At 43.6% G+C, this 18,629-nt stretch overlaps 1 protein-coding gene across 2 annotated transcripts; it reads left to right on the plus strand.

Moving 5' to 3' along the window:
• Window positions 1-6,915: 6,915 nt before the first annotated feature.
• acvr2aa (activin A receptor type 2Aa) lies at window positions 6,916-16,184 on the plus strand. 2 transcript variants are annotated; one of them, XM_059343221.1, is made up of 12 exons: window positions 6,916-7,713; window positions 9,281-9,503; window positions 9,712-9,824; window positions 10,098-10,252; window positions 10,348-10,371; window positions 12,051-12,194; window positions 12,803-12,946; window positions 13,350-13,495; window positions 14,154-14,268; window positions 14,422-14,560; window positions 15,122-15,252; window positions 15,560-16,184. In XM_059343221.1, exons 1-12 carry the CDS (start codon window positions 7,659-7,661, stop codon window positions 15,752-15,754), a joined length of 1,584 nt encoding a protein of 527 aa, XP_059199204.1. In that variant the 5' UTR covers window positions 6,916-7,658; the 3' UTR covers window positions 15,755-16,184. The 2 variants fall into 2 exon arrangements, with proteins under 2 accessions (XP_059199204.1, XP_059199205.1); XM_059343222.1 differs by lacking the exon at window positions 10,348-10,371.
• Window positions 16,185-18,629: the final 2,445 nt, after the last annotated feature.

Consider the following 18,629-nt stretch of genomic DNA (forward strand, 5'->3'; position numbering starts at 1 on the left):
GTTCTTTCAGGAGGCTCAGGTGGTTCTAGAGGTTCTAACGGCCACTGAGGGTTCTGGGGGTTCTTTCAGGAGGTTCAGGTGGTTCTAACGGCCACTGAAGGTTCTGGGGGTCTTTCAGGAGGTTCTAATGGATCTAATGCCCACTGAGGGTTCTGGGGGTTCTTTCAGGAGGCTCAGGTGGTTCTAGAGGTTCTAACGGCCACTGAAGGTTCTACAGGTCTTTCAGGAGGTTCTAGTGGATCTAACGCCCACTGAGGGTTCTGGGGGTTCTTTCAGGAGGTTCAGGTGATTCTGGAGGTTCTAACGGCCGCTGAGGGTTCTTGGTCGGTCTTTCAGGAGGTTCTAGTGGTTTAACATATCTTAACCAAACTTGGTATATAGAGTCATGACGTCATCCTGGGAACACCTAAACAATTTGGTGACCTTTGACATCTAGGGGGCGGTGCAATATAGAAAATGTGTTTTAACTTCTATATCTTCACATAAGTGGATTGCAAACTTATTTGCCAGACCTCTCCAAATAGTTCCAAAACTATTTTTCACATCAGAATTTGGCTGCCATTCTGATCTTTGAGCATCCTGGTGTTAAACTTTAACTCTTAGTGACATTAAACCTGCTTAGAACCTAGGAAAAAAACCTGGTCTCAACCAGCCTTGGTGCCATCCACTATACAGGCCCCTTCATCATTGCTTGCAGCTTTTAAACGTTTTTGGAATGGATTATTTTGTATTTCAAACTCAATTTCAACACACAACAAAAGTAACCTATATCCAGAATAAATAAAACCAATAGCAAATAGACAATGTATTATCATTATTGAATGTGAATATTATATGAAATAACTTCACTCACCATAGCCTCATTTGCCCTCCATATTTTGGAAGATAGACTAATTGAAGTAAATATAGAATGTAGTTAGAAAAACTATGTAGGTAATGCAATACTTGTAATGTAATACTATATTTTTGATTATTCGTATAAGTAGTAATAATATATTACTGGTGATGATTAAAGACAATAATAGTAGTAATAATAATAACATCTAGAAACAACTAGAGTGGATATTTTGGCTAAAATGTTGCAATGTTGCTGAGCTCACTAAGCTAGCTGCTTAATTTGAAACACGTGCATCAAGGACATATAAGGAGAGACCTTTGACCTTCATCATCAAATCAATTAATATTTAAGTCCCTACAAACACTCATACCAAATTTGGAAAAAACTTGCACCAATGCATTCTGGAGATACTGCACTCAAGATTATCATGGCTGTCAGAGAGCCAAATGGTTTTAAATTTGAAAAAGCTGTTTGACACATTTGTTCAACTTGGTCTGAAGATCATATGCCAAGTTTCATGAAGATTGGACAGAATATGTGGCCCCCTAGAGGTCAAAGGTCACCAGATGTTTTGGGTGTCCCCAGGATGATGTCATGAGTCATATGATGATGTCATGATTTCATATGTACCAAGTTTGGTTAAGATATGCTAAAGGGTTACTGAAAAATGGGCTTACTTCCTGTTTGGCGACCTCACCATCAAGTTTGATTGGCTGTCACAGCCAAGTGCCTTTGAATTTCATGAAGATGTTGAATGCATTCGTGTGTCATGGTCTGAAGATCATCTGGGCCAAGTTTAGAGAAGATTAGACAAAATTTGTGATAAGAGAGGTCTTTGAAAGGTTTTTGATCAAATCAAAGATGGCGGAAAATCCAATATGGCTGAAAAACCTCATTGAGGATGCATTGAGCTGGGATTGGCCCAAGGGTTCCAGTGATACAGCCTTTGTGAAAAACGGATGAACGGGTCAAAAGTTAATAAACATCCAACTTTGACCTGTTGGTGGCGCTAGAGCTCTTGAGCTAGAGTTGATACACAGTATCACCACTTGAACCCAAGTAATGGGTGGTCTGCTGTTAAATTATTACAATATTGGGGAATTATTACATTATCAGGACTTGTGAAATGAAGGCTAACCTGATAATGTAATAACCTCCCATTAATGTAATACTTTATTACATTATTGATAAAAAGTGTATTACATTATTGGGAAATGCACTTTTTTACATTATCGGGAATTTATTACATTATCAGGTTCTACAGGCCCCTAAGGGTTCTGGGGGTCTTTCAGGTGGTTCTAGTGGGTCTAACAGTTGCTGAGGGTTCTGGGAGTCCTTCAGGAGGTTCTAGTGGACGAGCAGTGATTGTCAGGTTGTTCTGCTGGTTCTTTGGGATGTTCTCGTGTCTACTGAGTGGCTTCTGTTGGTCCTAGATGCCTGCTGTCCGTCCAACACTTTTATTTCATGAAACTCTCTTAAAGTCATTCTGAGTTTGTCTGGCGGCCTCTTGCTCGGTCTCTTTCTGTCTCTGTGTCTCTTTCTGTCTCTCTGTCTCTCTTTCTGTCCCTGCGTCTCTTTCTGTCCCCGTGTCTCTGGTGTCTCTGTCTCTCTGTCCTCATAACGTGTCTCTGTGTCCGTCTCTGTCCCTGTGTCTCTCTGTCCTCATAACGTGTCTCTGTGTCCGTCTCTGTCCCTGTGTCTCTCTGTCCTCATAACGTGTCTCTGTGTCCGTCTCTGTCCAGCAGGGTGTTGAGTCGAGTTGTCTGCTGTGACTTTAACGTATTGAAATGATTTGTGTGAGATGAACCATCTGCTGATCCTGCAGCTTCACACACACACACACACACACACACACACACACACACACACACACACACACATATGTTTAATGTGACATGCAGCTGCAGACTCTCTGTTCTGCTGCAGGTTTCATGTCTCATCTGTACATTAAATACATGAATTGTTTCTCTATAAAACCTGATACTGAGTTATTAAACAACAGGAGGACCAACTCCTAGTATTTGTAGTACATGTAGTACTAATACTACATGTACTGTATTTTTTTTATCCTGGTAAAAGTAAAACATGAATAAAACATCTTGGGGGCTGTGTGTGTATGTGTGTGTGTGTGTGTGTAGGGGGGGGGGTCGGTCTCGTTGGACTTGCGTGCCGGGCTGATGAGGGGGGGGCTCTCGTCCAATCAGCTGCAGCCTCCTGCAGCCTGCAGACACGCAGAGGCTTTAATGCATCACGAGATCTGAACACACACACACACACACACACACATATCAGCCATTTAATTTTGGTGTTTCAGCTTTTAAATTTCTAGAAAACAGAACAAAACGTTTAATTAAAAAATTAAAACAAAATGGTTTTCTTTTCTTTCTTTTTTTTTTTTTAAATTTGCCAAAATGTTCCTGACAGACAGAAATTGTTTAAACCTCTAAGTTATTGTCAGTTGTTCAGCTTTTGGAACGTTCATGAATCAGGAAAAAGCTTCAAATGTGTCCAACAATCATCAGAGCGGCTGTTTTATTCATTTCTGTTAATAAGAAATTCTACTTTCGATGACTCGTATTTCTAACTGTAGCCCCTTTCATAGTGCGGTCCCGCAAATGTCCCGATACATTGCCGGAAAGATCTGTGCCGACTTTTCACATTAAGGCGTTCAGAGTGATCCCGCGAAGGAAACAGCAGTGCTAACAGGCTACACAGTGTGTGTGTGTGTGTGTGTGTGTGTCTCTGTAGGAGGTGTGGAATCTCACACTCGTCTGTCTCGTTCACAGGAAGACACACACAGATTCTGCTGCTCTACATTAAAGTTAATTAATTAATTAATTAACATTAATTATTAATTTGAAATCACTGCAGCACTATTAAAGCTGGGACTCACCTGATGATGTCAGTGGAAGCTGATTGGTGGAACAGCTGTCAGACACACAAACAGCCGGTTTACTGAGCAGAGACGTGAAACACAGCGTCGCTTCATCTTCATCGCTGTTAGAGAACACAAACACAACGTTCGGTCTGAAACTCCTCAAGATGCTGCAGGAAGACTCAGAGTTTCCCTCTGAGGGTGAATGAGCTCAGAGTTAGTGGAACATGTTGTTGTTGTTGTTGTTGTTGTTGTTGTATGTGCGACTGGCTGACAGCAGCTCTGTGTGAACCAGACGGACCAGATGTTTCTCTTTAAAGAAACGATTTATCACCCTATCTTATCTTTACCACACATCAAACAGGAGAGTGAACGTTTTGTCACACACTTTTTATTCTGAGTGCTGAGAGGAATAAAGTGGCTTTTTAATTACTGGAGAGACGCCATCAGCAGCTCGCCCACGCTGCAGCAGCAGAACTGCCAGGAAGCTCGAGACACTGAGAGGCTCAAGATCCCTCTTCACTCTGAGGTTCACGTTTCCTTTCTGGAGTATGTGTGTTTATTATCTGTTCTTCACAAAATTCAACAGAATTTCCTCAATATATATATATATATATATATATATATATATGTGTGTGTGTGTGTGTGTGTGTGTTAGAGTTGTCATAAAATCATCTGATATTTAGATTGTTGTGTCCTTCAAGAAAACTGTTGATCACAATTCTTCCTGTAGAGTAACAGCTGGTGGGCGGGACCTATCTGATGTGTGATGAGTCTCTATTGGCCGTCTTGATCAGAGTGACAGCTTAGAAAAACTTTTTGGATTTGTGTGTGTGTGTGTATGTGTGTGTGTGTGTGTGTGTGTGTGTGTGTGTGTGTGTGTGTGTCTAAAGGTCGTCTGAAGGTCGACGCACTGACACAATGACTTGCTGTGACAGAAACAGATAATCTGCCTCTGATCTGTGATTAAAAGTTAACGAGCCGAAGAATGTGAAGCATCAACACACACACACCTCTACACACACACTGTCAGCTGTGACACACACATCTACACACGCCAACACACACTAACACACAACAACACACCAACACACACTTCTACACACACACAGTCAGCTGTAACACACACACCAACACACACAACACATACTTCTACACACACCAACACACACAAGACACAACAACACAGACCAACACACACCTCTACACACACACAGTCAGCTGTAACACACACACCAACACACACAACACATACTTCTACACACACCAACACACACAAGACACAACAACACAGACCAACACACACCTCTACACACACCAACACACACAACACACAACAACACACACCAACACACACACCAACACATACAACAACACCAACACACACAACACACACCAACACACACACCAACACACACACCAACACATACAACACACAACAACACGCAACGAAATACAACAACAACTTCTGACCTGTAGGACAACTCACCTGGTTAAATACAGAAAACACAGAAAAAACAATTCTGTCCATTATACTCCTCTACCCGAGGACACGTTCCACCAGAGGACAGGTTCAACCAGAAGACAGGTTCTACCCAAGGAAAGGTTCCACCATAGGACAGGTTCAACCAGAGGACAGGTTCCACCAGAGGACAGGTTGAACCAGAAGACAGGTTCCACCAGAGGACAGGTTCTACCATAGGACAGGTTCCACCAGAGGACAGGTTCCACCATAGGACAGGTTCAACCTGAGTACAGGTTCTACCCAAGGACAGGTTCCACCAGATGACAGGTTCTACCTGAGGACAGGTTCTACCATAGGACAGGTTCAACCTGAGTACAGGTTCTACCCAAGGACAGGTTCCACCAGATGACAGGTTCTACCCAAGGACAGGTTCAACCTGAGAGCAGGCTGCTGTACTATAACTAATAGAGTTGTAACAGAAGTCCAAACATCTGATGTCAGCTCAGTCAGTTTTCTGTCCTGCTGGATGGATGGATGGATGGATGGATGGATGGATGGATGGATGGATGGATGGAAGGATGGATGGATGGATGGATGGATGGATGGATGGATGGATGGATGGATGGTCCCAGTATGACAGGTACCTGGTGGAGGTCACCTGTATCTGCTGACAGTGACTGAGAGCAGGTGAACCATCACACTGAAATGTAAAGAAGTTATTTTTGGACAGATGAGTGACTGAACACAACAGGACTACAGATTATTGTGGATTATCAAACAGGGATTATATGTGATGGGTCAGAATTGATCCGTCCATCAGTGATCAAATCGAGGTCAGTGTCACGTCCCGTAACTCTCCTCACGGGAGTCAGGACTCCTTACAGGACACTGCATCTAGTTTCCTCCACTGGAGGACACCTTATAGGACACTGCATCCAGTTTTATCCACTAGGGGACACCTTACAGGACACTGCATCTAGTTTTATCCACTGGGGGACACCTTACAGGACACTGCATCTAGTTTTATCCACTGGAGGACACCTTAGAGGACATCTCGGCTGTTATACTTAGCTCATAGCCGTTTATATGCATACAAGCCGTACGTATCGTATGTAGTAGCCGGCTACATATGGACATCTCATAGCAGTCTATGCACAGATACCAGCATGTAAATCACAGCGGTCTGTGCTGTTTTTTTCAGCAGGGTAACTAAAATTAATGAACAATTTTGACTGATTTTAAATTGTATCATCTTGACTTTGTATTTCATCATTTTTTATTTATTGTGAATGAATATTTTTAAATATTTTTTATTTTATTCTGTTTCTTTTTTCCTGGTGTGAACTGATAATAAAGAGTCAGCAGGTCATGTTTCTAAACGTGTCTGTGTGTGTGTCATAGGCTGTATAGACTGTAAAGGTGTGTATAGATAACAGAATGTAAAGGTGTTTATTGATCATAGAATGTATAGGTGTGTATTGATCATGTATTGATCATGTTCCGGGATTAATCCGTGTCTCTGGTGTGAACCCAGCAGGGGGCGGGGCTTCCATCACATTCCAGACGTCCTGCGTCAGGACGCCGCATCTGATTGGTGGAAGAATCCGGGTTGAGCCTCTCCTCAGCAGCCTATTGGTCGCTGCAGCTGTCAATCACAGTATCCTGACAGATTATTATGGAAGAAGGAAGAAAAAAAAACAAAAAACAAAAATAATCTGCGGGGCGGCCATCTTGCCTGAGCGGGTCCAGGGACAGAGAGAGTCAACCCGGCGGAGAGCTTCACCCCGGGCCGGTAGAGGATCCAGATCCAGTCCGGGGACGTGCAGCTCGGTTCGGGAGCTGCTGGTCGTGTCTGCGGTTCTCCTCCTCCGGATCCAGTCACGGAGCCAGCCCGACGGCTAGCCGCGGAGCTAAGCTAAGCTAACGGCTAGCCGGGCCAGCTAGCTGCTCGGTGACCGGACTGCGGGCGTCAGCGGCGGACAGAGGGAGCAGCTCGGCTCGGGGACACGCGGCGTGTTCCTGGGTGGACTCTGATCCCGGATCACAGCCTTGACACGGCTCCTGTTGGTCTGGTTCGGGGTCTCTGTTAGCTCGGACCCAGCGGCTCTAGCAGCAGCTTCAGCCCGCCTCTCAATCACTGCAGCCGCATGAACCGAGCTCCGGGCCGCCGGAGGAGAAGCGTGTTGTCCCGCAGCAGCCTGCAGCCTGTCGGTCAGATGCTCGTTATATAACCGGCTGATGCACCGACCTGTTGGGCGCTCTGACCCCGGGCCTGTGTTCACATAAACGGGTTAATCTGCAGCTCACTCACGGTGCTTTATGTGCCACATTTTATCTCGGTAGACCGGGACCAAGTGGTGGCAGAGTGGACCGGGACATGTCTCCGGGACTCTGTGTCCACCAGCAATTAGTTTGAAGGGACGTTAATCCGGTTGGTTCGGTGGATTATCAGTAAAATCTAGTTCTGTCTGTGATCCACCATGGGATCAGCCACCAAACTGGCCTTCAGTGTGTTCCTCATCTCCTGCTCCTCAGGTGAGCCTACCTGTCCACACACACACACTGTACACACACACACACACACACACACACACACACACACACAACACACACACTGCACACACACACACACACACACACACACATACTGCACACACACATACAGTACACAGAGTACACACACACACAGACACACACTGCACACACACACACACACACACATACTGCACACACACATACAGTACACAGAGTACACACACACACAGACACACACTGCACACACACATACAGACACACACTGCACACACACACACACAGACACACACTGTACACACACACACACAGACACACACTGTACACACACACACACACAGACACACACACACTGCACACACACATACAGTACACAGAGTACACAGTTGGAGTACTGCTCCAGTGTAACGATGCAGAGTCTGTTGTGTATTTCTTTATTGATCTGCATTTATTTTATTTATTAATGTGTGTTTATTAATCTATGTTTCCTCACTGTCAACTGATTTATGTCAGTTGTTTTCATTATTTTTATTCAATTTTGTTGTTATCGTAGTTTATGTTTGCTGTGGCAGTGTGGACTATAGTCCCCTCCATTGGTCTATTTCATGCCGAGACCTTCTCTGTAACGTCTCCCTGCACTCTGAACGCTCCAGCAGCAGGATGCTGATCAAATGATCCACCAAAGTTCCTCCAGAGTCACAGAGGAGGAACATTGGGGGGACTGTTGGAGCGGGACCACTGTGAACGGGCCGTCCCGGCATCTAACATACACCTCCATCAGGTCCGGTGCAGCTACCGCTTATTGTAAACAAACCGGCATGCTAACTGTGCACAGAGTCCGGTGCTTGTTGTAAACAAATGCAGGTCGCTAAGTGAACACAAACTGCTGCAGCACATACACACTGTACTGCTACAGAGCTAACTGTTAGCCTGTTAGCACTGCTGCTGCTCTGACTATCGTCTCCTTCCACTATCCTCCACCTCGTTCCGTGACGCCAGACTGCACTATGAAAGGGCATAATATCACTTTGCCTTCACAGGATCACTATGAATGCCCCGAGTTGAAAAGCCGGCACAGATCTTTCCGGCAATGTAGCCGGACGCATTGTAGTGTGACGCATCTTCTGTTGCATATTATTTATGATTTATTGATATTTTCATGGTCCATTGTTCAGTTTCTCTCTCGAACAATAGATTATTAGTTTAGTTGCTGAGTGATGATTATCTTCATTTGTTTTCAGTTGTTACACTTCTTTAATGTAAATAAAATGTGAGAAACTGAAACCTGAGATTCAAGTGATTGCTTCTCTTGATGAACTAATTAATTCATGAAAAACGAAGACAAGTAAAGATTAAATGTTCCGCTAGTCGCCAACGTTTTGTCCTGTTTTATCTTTAACTGTAAAAATCCCAAGGAGCTGAAAGCAATCCATTGGCTCGTTGGTGGATTTTTTTCTTTAGTGGTTTTATTCATTGGTGGATTTATTGGTTGGTGGTTTTGTTGGTTGGTGGATTTGTTGGTTGGTGGATTTGTTGGTTGGTCAAACATCTTCTCCTGTCTTCTCCTCAGGTGCCATCTTGGGACGCTCGGACTCTCAGAAGTGCGTCCACTATAACTACAACCCTTCGTCGTTCTCGGGGTCGGAGGGTCGGGGGAACCTCAGCGCAGTGGTCACCTGCTCTGGAGACAAAGATAAGAGACTTCACTGCTTTGCCACCTGGAAGAACGTGTCGGGAGCGGTGCAGGTGGTCAAACAGGGCTGCTGGCTGGACGACGTCAACTGTTACGACAGGTGAGTGACTTGGTCTGTGCTCTGTCTGTCTCTCTCTGTCTCTCTGTGTCTCTCTGTCATTGTCCTTGTGCAATATTCCTGTCCAGCGTGTCTCAAGACTTAATTAATTAGTTAATAGTATAATATGTTATATAATTTAATTCTCATGTTGTGTGAAGTACCTTCCTTTCTGTCTATAAATGACCTTATCCTTCTTCTTCTTCTGCAGGAGTGAGTGTGTGGAGAGGAAAGATGATCCTGACGTTTTCTTCTGCTGTTGTGAAGGAAGTTTGTGTAATGACAAGTTCTTCTACAGCCCCGACAACCATCCCATCACACCCTGTGAGTCCCCTGATTGCCTCATCCCTTGTCTGTGTGTGTGTTGATTCAGTTCCATAAACAAAATTCAAATAAATTAGAATTTCCTGTTTCTTATAAACGTTATTGTCTAAATATTCTGACTTCTGATTATATTTCTCAGAAAAACATTCTGACTTTTAATTCTTATCTTGCACAAATGTTACAGCTTTATTTGTTTACTTTTCAGACTCAGTCTGTTGTTGTTGTTGTTGTTGTTGTTGTTGTTGTTGTTGTAACATCTGTGTGTTGCCGCAGCGACCAACCAGCCAGTGACGGCGAAGCCTCCGGTGCTGACCACGCTGATGTACTCGCTGGTTCCCATCATGGCCGTCACCGCCATTGTCCTCTTCTCCTTCTGGATGTACCGACACCACAAACTGGCCTACCCACCTGTCCTGGTGCCCACACAGGTGAGACACACACACACACACACACACACACACACGATGTAAAGTGTTGAGCTGCAGGTAAAAGTGTGTCTCTGACTCTGACCTTTTCCTCTCAGCACGCCTTTCATATAATGATCGAGGTAAGAAGATCAAACGTTTCTACTTCACCTCATTTATCGTCTTTTTTTTTTTCTTCACTTGGTTCTGTTCAGTTCGTTCTGTACAGTTTCTTTAGTTCAGTTTTTTAAGTGCGGTTCATTCGGTTCAGTTCGTTCTTTTCACTCTGTTCATTCTGTTCAGTTCGGTCCTGATCGTTCAGTTTCGTTTTGTTCGTGCTGTTCAGTTCGGTTCAGTTCGTTCTTTTCACTCTGTTCAGTTCTGTTCAGTTCGTTCTGTTCTGTTCAGTTCAGTTCAGTTCAGTTCAGTTCGGTTCAGTTTGTTCTGTTCATTCTGTTCAGTTCGGTCCTGATCGTTCAGTTTCGTTTTGTTCGTGCTGTTCGGTTCAGTTCGGTTCTGTTCAATTCATTCAGTTCGTTCTGTTCAGTTTGTTCTCTTCGTTCTGTTCAGTTCTGTCTCTTTTCTCCTGTTGGCTGTTTGTCTCCATGTGTTGATGAAATGATGTCAGATAAACAGCTGAGTGTGTTTACACATTGAGAGTGATCAATAGATGTCAACATGTTTACACTTAAATCAGTTTATCGTCAAATCAAAGTTTCACAACACCGACACGCCCACCTAGTGACATCATCACCACTGTATTATTTTTGACCAGTTTGTCAGTTATCTCTGCTTAAACAAAGGTTTGTTTATAGACATGATCAATAATTATTTTGTGGTCGTTGGCGATACTTTAATAAATTTAAAGCTTCACATATCGCAACAAACTAAAGAACTCCCCGTCTGTCTGCCATCTGAACACTCAGTCCATATGAATCAATGAGAGGATGAATGTGTGTGTGGTGCAGGGGTTAAAATTAACTTTTTTGCACCACCGTCCCGGAAATGCCCCGAAAAACATTTTGAACCGTCCCGAATTTCCCCAAAAACCTTTTTTACATTTTGAGTTGTTACTTACTGATAATATAATAAAAACACAATACATTATGTTGATTAAAGAATATATTTATTTCCAGACTAGATTTGTTTAGCTTCAAGATTACAACCAACACCCTCAGTCATATAACTGTGGTCTACGTGACCTCCTGCCACTACTCCACCGTTCCTTTTTGCCTCATAACAGTTGGTAGAGCTTCCTTGTTTCTGTAGAAAATAAGAAATGTTGATTTTGATTAATAAAGAACAAAGAAATGCATTGTTGAGGTCAAAAACACAACAGCCGACTAAACCCTAAAAGAAAATAAATATAAATCTTCCAACATCTAACATTACACTGACATATGATACACAGCTGGTATACTTGTTAGGATTTAGAACCACAAAATATGGTTTTGATATGATCTAGCAATCAAACCATTTGGTCTTGAGTGAATGGGTCTCCACTTGAATTATAGTACTTTTTATTTCACACTTGCATTGACAACCGTATAAGTCAATGAACAGATGAATGTGTGAGATGTCCGTATGAGTCAATGAACGTGTGTGTGATGTCCGTATGAGTCAATGAGAGGATGAACATGTGTGTGGTGTCTCTGTGACTGTACAGCTCCATACTGATCTCATGCACCATGTGGGGTCCTCTGAACAGAGCAGCTCACCTGGAGACCCGACAGCAACACTGTTAATGTATTTCTACGTTCAGTCAGAACAAACGTATCAACTCTGACTCGTTGAATTCATACTCTGTTCGTCTCTGCCGCAGGACCCCGGGCCCCTGCCCCCCTCCCCCCTGCTGGGCCAGAAACCCCTGCAGTTACTGGAGCTGAAGGCCAGGGGGCGCTTTGGCTGCGTCTGGAAGGCTCAGCTGCTCACACAACACGTGGCCGTCAAAGTCTTCCCCATCCAGGTCTGTTTTGTCCCAGCCTCCTTGAACGCACCGCCACTTACTATCAATCCATACATCCATTAACTCATCCATCCATCCATTAACTCATCCATCCATCCATCCATCCTTTCATCCATCCATTCATTAACTCATCCATCCATCCATCCATCCATCCATCCTTTCATCCATCCATTCATTAACTCATCCATCCATCCATCCATTCATTAACTCTTCCATCCATCCATTCATTAACTCATCCATCCATTCATTAACTCTTCCATCCATCCATTCATTAACTCATCCATCCATCCATCATCCATCCATCCATCCATTTACTCATCCATCCATCCATCCATTAACCCATCCATCCATCCTTCCATCAACTCATCCATCCTTCCATCAACTCATCCATCCATTAACCCATCCATCCATCTCATTATAGTTCTTTATTGGTTATTATTGTTTGTATCTGAGGTTCAGAATCTAAGCGTTGTTCAGTGGTGACTTCCTCTGGACGGGACGAGTCCAAAGACTCGTTCAGTGTTCAGCTCTGACTGAAACACGCTGAGTGTGTTTTTTCTTCATGGACCTTTAGTCTCAGTTGTGACCTTTTGACCTTTGACCTTCAGGATAAGCAGTCGTGGCAGAACGAGTATGACATCTTCACGCTGAGCGGGATGAGACATGACAACCTGCTGCACTTCATCGGCGCCGAGAAGAGAGGAAGTGGTGGCGAGCTGGAGCTGTGGCTCATCACCGCCTACCACGAGAAGGTACCGCCCCCTGCAGGACACATTCAGAACCGCATTACATTCATAGATTAAATGTTATTAAATAAAATAATACGGTTTACATTTACATATTAAATATTATTAAATGTTCAAATCTGTCCTCATCAACACAAAAGGTTACATTTTCTTAACAATTGTTTCATATACTAATATTCATTAAATATTTAGAATATAAATGTATAAATATTACAAATAAAAAAATCTAATTTAAGTTTTTATTTTAATTAATTTTATTCAATGTGTCATGTTTTTAATTATTTGTTATTTCATTTTATTTTATAACATGTCATTATATATATATTTATTTATATGTTTTCATTTTCTCAAAATTAATATTTATATTTTGATTGAAGTAAAGTTCACTAACTGAGTCGTCTGTCCTCAGGGTTCTCTGACGGACTACCTGAAGGCCAACGTCCTGTCCTGGTCAGAACTCTGTCTCATCGCCCAGTCCATGTCCCGAGGACTGGCCTACCTGCACGAGGACATACCTGGACACAAGGACGGACACAAACCTGCCGTCGCACACAGGTACACACATGCACACACACACACACAGGTACTCAGGTACACGCACACACAGGCACACACACACACACACACACACACACACACACAGGTACACACACGGGTATACACACACAGGTACTCAGGTACACACACACAGGTACACAAACACATACAGGTATACACACACACAGGTTTACACACACAGGCACACACGAATACAGTCACACACACAAACACAGTCACACACACACACACACACACACACACATACAGGTATACACACACAGGCACACACAGGTACACACACACACACACACACAGGTACACTCACAGGTACACACTCTCAGGTACACTCACAGGTACACACACACACACAGGTTCACACGGGCAAACACACACACACACAGGTACACATACACACACACAGGCAAACACACACACACACAGGTTCACACAGGCAAACACACACACACAGGCACACACACACACACACACACACACACACACAGGTACACACACACACAGTTACACACAGGTACACATTCACACAGGCAAACACACATTTTTGGTGGGATGTTTCAAAGTTAGGTTTTTGGGTTTTTTTTGACAGGAGATGTCACTCTGCCTCTTTTTGTTAAGAGGTCTCACTCTGCCTGTGGTCTCACTCTGCCTGTTTCAGGGACTTTAAGAGTAAGAATGTGCTGCTGAAGTCCAACCTGACCGCCTGCATCGCCGACTTCGGCCTCGCTCTCAGGTTTGAGGCGGGAAAATCACCTGGAGACACACACGGACAGGTGAGTCCACCTGGGAGACAATAAAGTATTTTAAAATATTAGATCAAAACTCGGATGTTAATGAGACACACATCAGACAGGTCTGTGGCTATTACGGGGTACCACAGTTTTAAACCAGGTGTGATATGTGAAGTATACCTGTTTGTGTGTCAGGTGGGGACCAGGAGGTACATGGCCCCAGAGGTCCTCGAGGGCGCCATCAACTTCCAGAGGGACGCCTTCCTGAGGATAGACATGTACGCTGTGGGACTGGTCCTGTGGGAGCTGGCATCCCGCTGCAAAGCTGCTGACGGTAAGACCCTCACAGGACGGGTCCCTGGTGTCCCCGTCTGTCTCTGAGTATCCCCGTCTGTCTCCGATGTCCCCGTCTGTCTCTGAGTATCCCCGTCTGTCTCCGATGTCCCCGTCTGTCCCTGTCTCTGATGTCCCCTGGTGTCCCCATCTGTCTCTGATGTCCCCGGCGGTCTCTGAGTGTCTCTAATGTCCCCATCTGTCTCTGATGTCCCGTCTGTCTCTGATGTCCTGTCTGTCTCTGATGTCCCCGTCTGTTTTTGATGTCCCCGTCTGTTTTTGATGTCCCCGTCTGTCTCTGAGTGTCCCCGTCTGTCTCTGAGTGTCCCCGTCTGTCTCTGAGTATCCCTGTCTGTCTCTGGTGTCCCTGTCGGTCTCTGAGTATCCCCGTCTGTCTCTGATGTCCCTGTGTATCCCTGTCTGTCTCTGAGTGTCCCTGATGTCCCTGTCTGTTTTTGATGTCCCCGTCTGTCTCTGAGTGTCCCTGATGTCCCCGTCTGTTTTTGATGTCCCCGTCTGTCTCTGAGTGTCTCTGATGTCCCTGTGTGTCCGTCTGTCTCAGGGCCGTTGGACGAGTACATGCTGCCGTTTGAGGAGGAGGTGGGACAGCATCCGTCTCTGGAGGACATGCAGGAAGTCGTCGTCCACAAGAAGCTGAGACCATCTCTGAGGGACACCTGGCAGAAACACACCGTGAGTGTGTGTGGCGTGCTGACTGTGTGTGTGTGTGTGTGTGTGTGTGTGTGTGTGTGTGTGTGTGTGTGTGTGTGGCATGCTGATCGTGTGTGTGTCTCTGTCTGTCTGTCTGTCTGTCTGTCTGTCTGTCTGGCGTGCTGACCGTGTGTGTGTGTGGCGTGCTGACCGTGTGTGTGTGTGTGTGGCGTGCTGACCGTGTGTGTGTGGCGTGCTGACCGTGTGTGTGTGTGTGTGTGTGTGTGGCGTGCTGACCGTGTGTGTGTGTGTGTGTGTGTGGCGTGCTGACCATGGCGTGTCCCCCCAGGGCCTGGCGGCGCTCTGTGAGACCATCGAGGAGTGCTGGGACCACGAGGCGGAGGCGCGGCTGTCGGCGGGCTGCGTGGAGGAGCGGGTCGTGCAGATGCAGCGGCAGACGAGCGCCACGGCGCCGGAGGAGATCGTCACGGTCGTCACCATGGTAACGAACGTGGACTACCCGCCCAAAGAGTCGAGTCTATGACGAGGACTTTCGGCGACTCGGTGCTCAGGTGACCCGCAGGTGAGCCTGAGGAAGACGACATCAGTTCCTGTTTTGTATTACAAAGTAAAAGACTTCCTGGACAGATTTTCTACAATAATGTGATTTCAGAATAAAAGGGCGACTGTAGTGATGACGAACAACAAACAGCTTCTGAATGTTTCTCTGCTGTATGTACAGAAATATAAATACACATTATTATTATTATTATTGTTATTGTTATTGTTGTTGTTGTTGTATATTCAATCATCAGTTATTGATCAGGAGAAACTGAACAGAATGATGTGAAACACAGAAGATAAAATTATTTATTCATTTAAAAACTGGTTCATTTAATTTTATTGGTTTTAAAACCTGTAAACTTTAAATTATTAAACCACATTATGTGTTTCTGTCATTTGGATTATTTTGGTCAACATTGAGATTATTAGAGATTATAAATAATAAAATAACACACTGATTAATTTCAGTCCGACAATCTGACATTCAGTGTTCACTTTGCTCTATATTTGAAAATATATAATCTGAATTTAAAATTCTCAGAATAAAAAAGACAATCAGAACGTCGTCCAGTTTCTCCTCGTCAGAAACCGATCAACTGATCAATGACCCTGATCGGCTGATCAATGACCCTGATCGGCTGATCAATGACCCTGATCAACTGATCAATGACCCTGATCGGCTGTTATAAATAAGTCTTCAATCAGAATCTGAAACACTAAATGTCAATATTTAAAGCTTTTATTTTGTTATATTTCCTGCTGGTTTCCTCTCTTTCTTCCTGTTTGTTTTATTTTGACAAACCTTTTTGAAATGACTTGTCATCAATAAATATTTATATTAATATTATTTCATTGGCAGAAGTAAAACTGAGCAGCAGGGGGCGATGTGGCGATAACGAGAGCACGTTACGAGAAAAGTATCGTAACTACGAACAAATTAAAGGAGAAAAACTACGAAAACAAACGGAGGCGTTCAGGGACCTGCAGGAAATCACAACACTATCTCACTTCACTGTGTCAGATAAACGTTCACTTTCTTCTTCTTCTGACCGGCTGTAAAGACAAAATGTATTTCTGCAGAAGGAGAAGTTTATTTGGTGTTTTTGTACATATGAATGTTGATTTTAGCATGAGTTCATTTTTTAAAAATCCTTTATAATGTTGACAAATAGATTTTATATGATGAGTGTTTAAGAGTTTTATGTTGAAAACTCAGAACACTAACTTCCTGTGGAGGAAAGTGTGTGTGTGTGTCTGTGAGAGTGTGTGTCTGTGAGAGCGTGTGTCTGTGAGAGTGTGTGTGTGTGTGTGTATCTGTGAGTGTGAGTGTGAGTGTGTGTGTGTGTGTGTGTGTCAGTGTGCGTATGTGTGTGTGTGTGTGTGTGTGTGTGTGTGTGTGTGTTAGATACCTCAGACGTCCCTGCTGGTGCTCACCTCTCATCATCATGACATCATTGTGACATCATCCCTCAGCTCTCCTTCAGTTTCCTGTTTTTATTTAAATGTTTATTTTCACTTTATTTGTTTCTTTAACGTTTTAAAGTTTTCCTGTTTGGAAGCAAAAAATAAAACTGAACCCGAGAATCAAATGTTTTTACTTTCCTTCAATCTGCAGAAACAACGACCGGAGATGAGAAAAGTACAGTGAATATGAGAACATGAAGAGAAAACTAGAGTGAAGAAAAGTCTGTTATTTTGATTTGATTTGATAAATCTTTATTGTCCCTGAGGGGCAATTTGTTCTGCATTCAGTAGTTAAAAATGTCACACAACAAACAAATAATCATAATAAATACAAAACACAGAACATAAAAACATTAAAGCATAAAAGCATATGGGAGACATCATGGAATATATAATTTACATTGCTTAAGAAAGACAAAGCTACTACCCTAGTTCAGCTGTTCTCAACCTTGGGGTCGGGACCCAAATTGGGGTCGCGAGATGATTTCTGGGGGTCGCCAAATCATTTTGGAAGTCAGCTCTGTCTCCACTGTGTTAAAGTGTTCATGTGTTAATGTGTTTTAGTCTTTTTGGTCATTTAATGTCTTTTTTTTTGTCATTTTGTGTCTTTTTTTGGTTGTTTTTTTTCTTTTTTTGTCATTTTGTGTCTTTTTTGGTCAATTTGTGTCTTCTTTTGGTCATTTTATGTCTTTTTTGGTCATTTAGTGTCTTCTTGGTTATTTTGTGTCTTTTCTGGTCATTTTGTGTCTTTCTTTGGTATTTTTTTTCTTTTTTGGTCATTTTGTTTCCTTTTTTTGGTGATCTGAACTGTGCGTGTGAGATTGTGTTCAGTGAGTGGGGGTCGCGGACAACATGCATGTTAAATTGGGGGTCGCGACTCAAAAAGGTTGAGAAGTACTGCTCTAGTTTGTTTAGGAAGCCAACAGCTGAGGGAACAAATGATTTTAGATGTTTGTTTGTTTCGGTCCTCTTCCTGTAAGTATCTCTCCTTCCTAGTGGCAGGAGTCTAAACTCTGCATGTAGAGGCTGTAGGAGGTTTGACAGTATGGCCTTTGCCTTCTTGTGGCTCTGACTTGGTAAATATGTGTTCCAGGTCAAGGCCAATGATCTTTTGACATAACAGAACAATTTTTCCAAGCCTTTTCTTATTGATCAGACTGAGGTTACCGAACCAGATCATTCCAAATGTTAAAATTGACTCGATAAAAGATGAATAAAACATTTTTAAAATCGATCTGTCAACATTAAAACTCCTCAGCTTCCTCAGGAGAAACCGCCTCTGATTGGCCTTCTTACAGATGGAGTCTGTATTCGCATCGTCAATTTGTCGTCCAGAATGGTGCCGAGGTATTTATATGTTACACTGATTACAGTGGGTGCTGTGGCAGGAA

The sequence above is a fragment of the Centropristis striata genome, chromosome 10, assembly GCF_030273125.1.
Source record: "Centropristis striata isolate RG_2023a ecotype Rhode Island chromosome 10, C.striata_1.0, whole genome shotgun sequence".
Classification (NCBI taxonomy): domain Eukaryota; kingdom Metazoa; phylum Chordata; class Actinopteri; order Perciformes; family Serranidae; genus Centropristis; species Centropristis striata.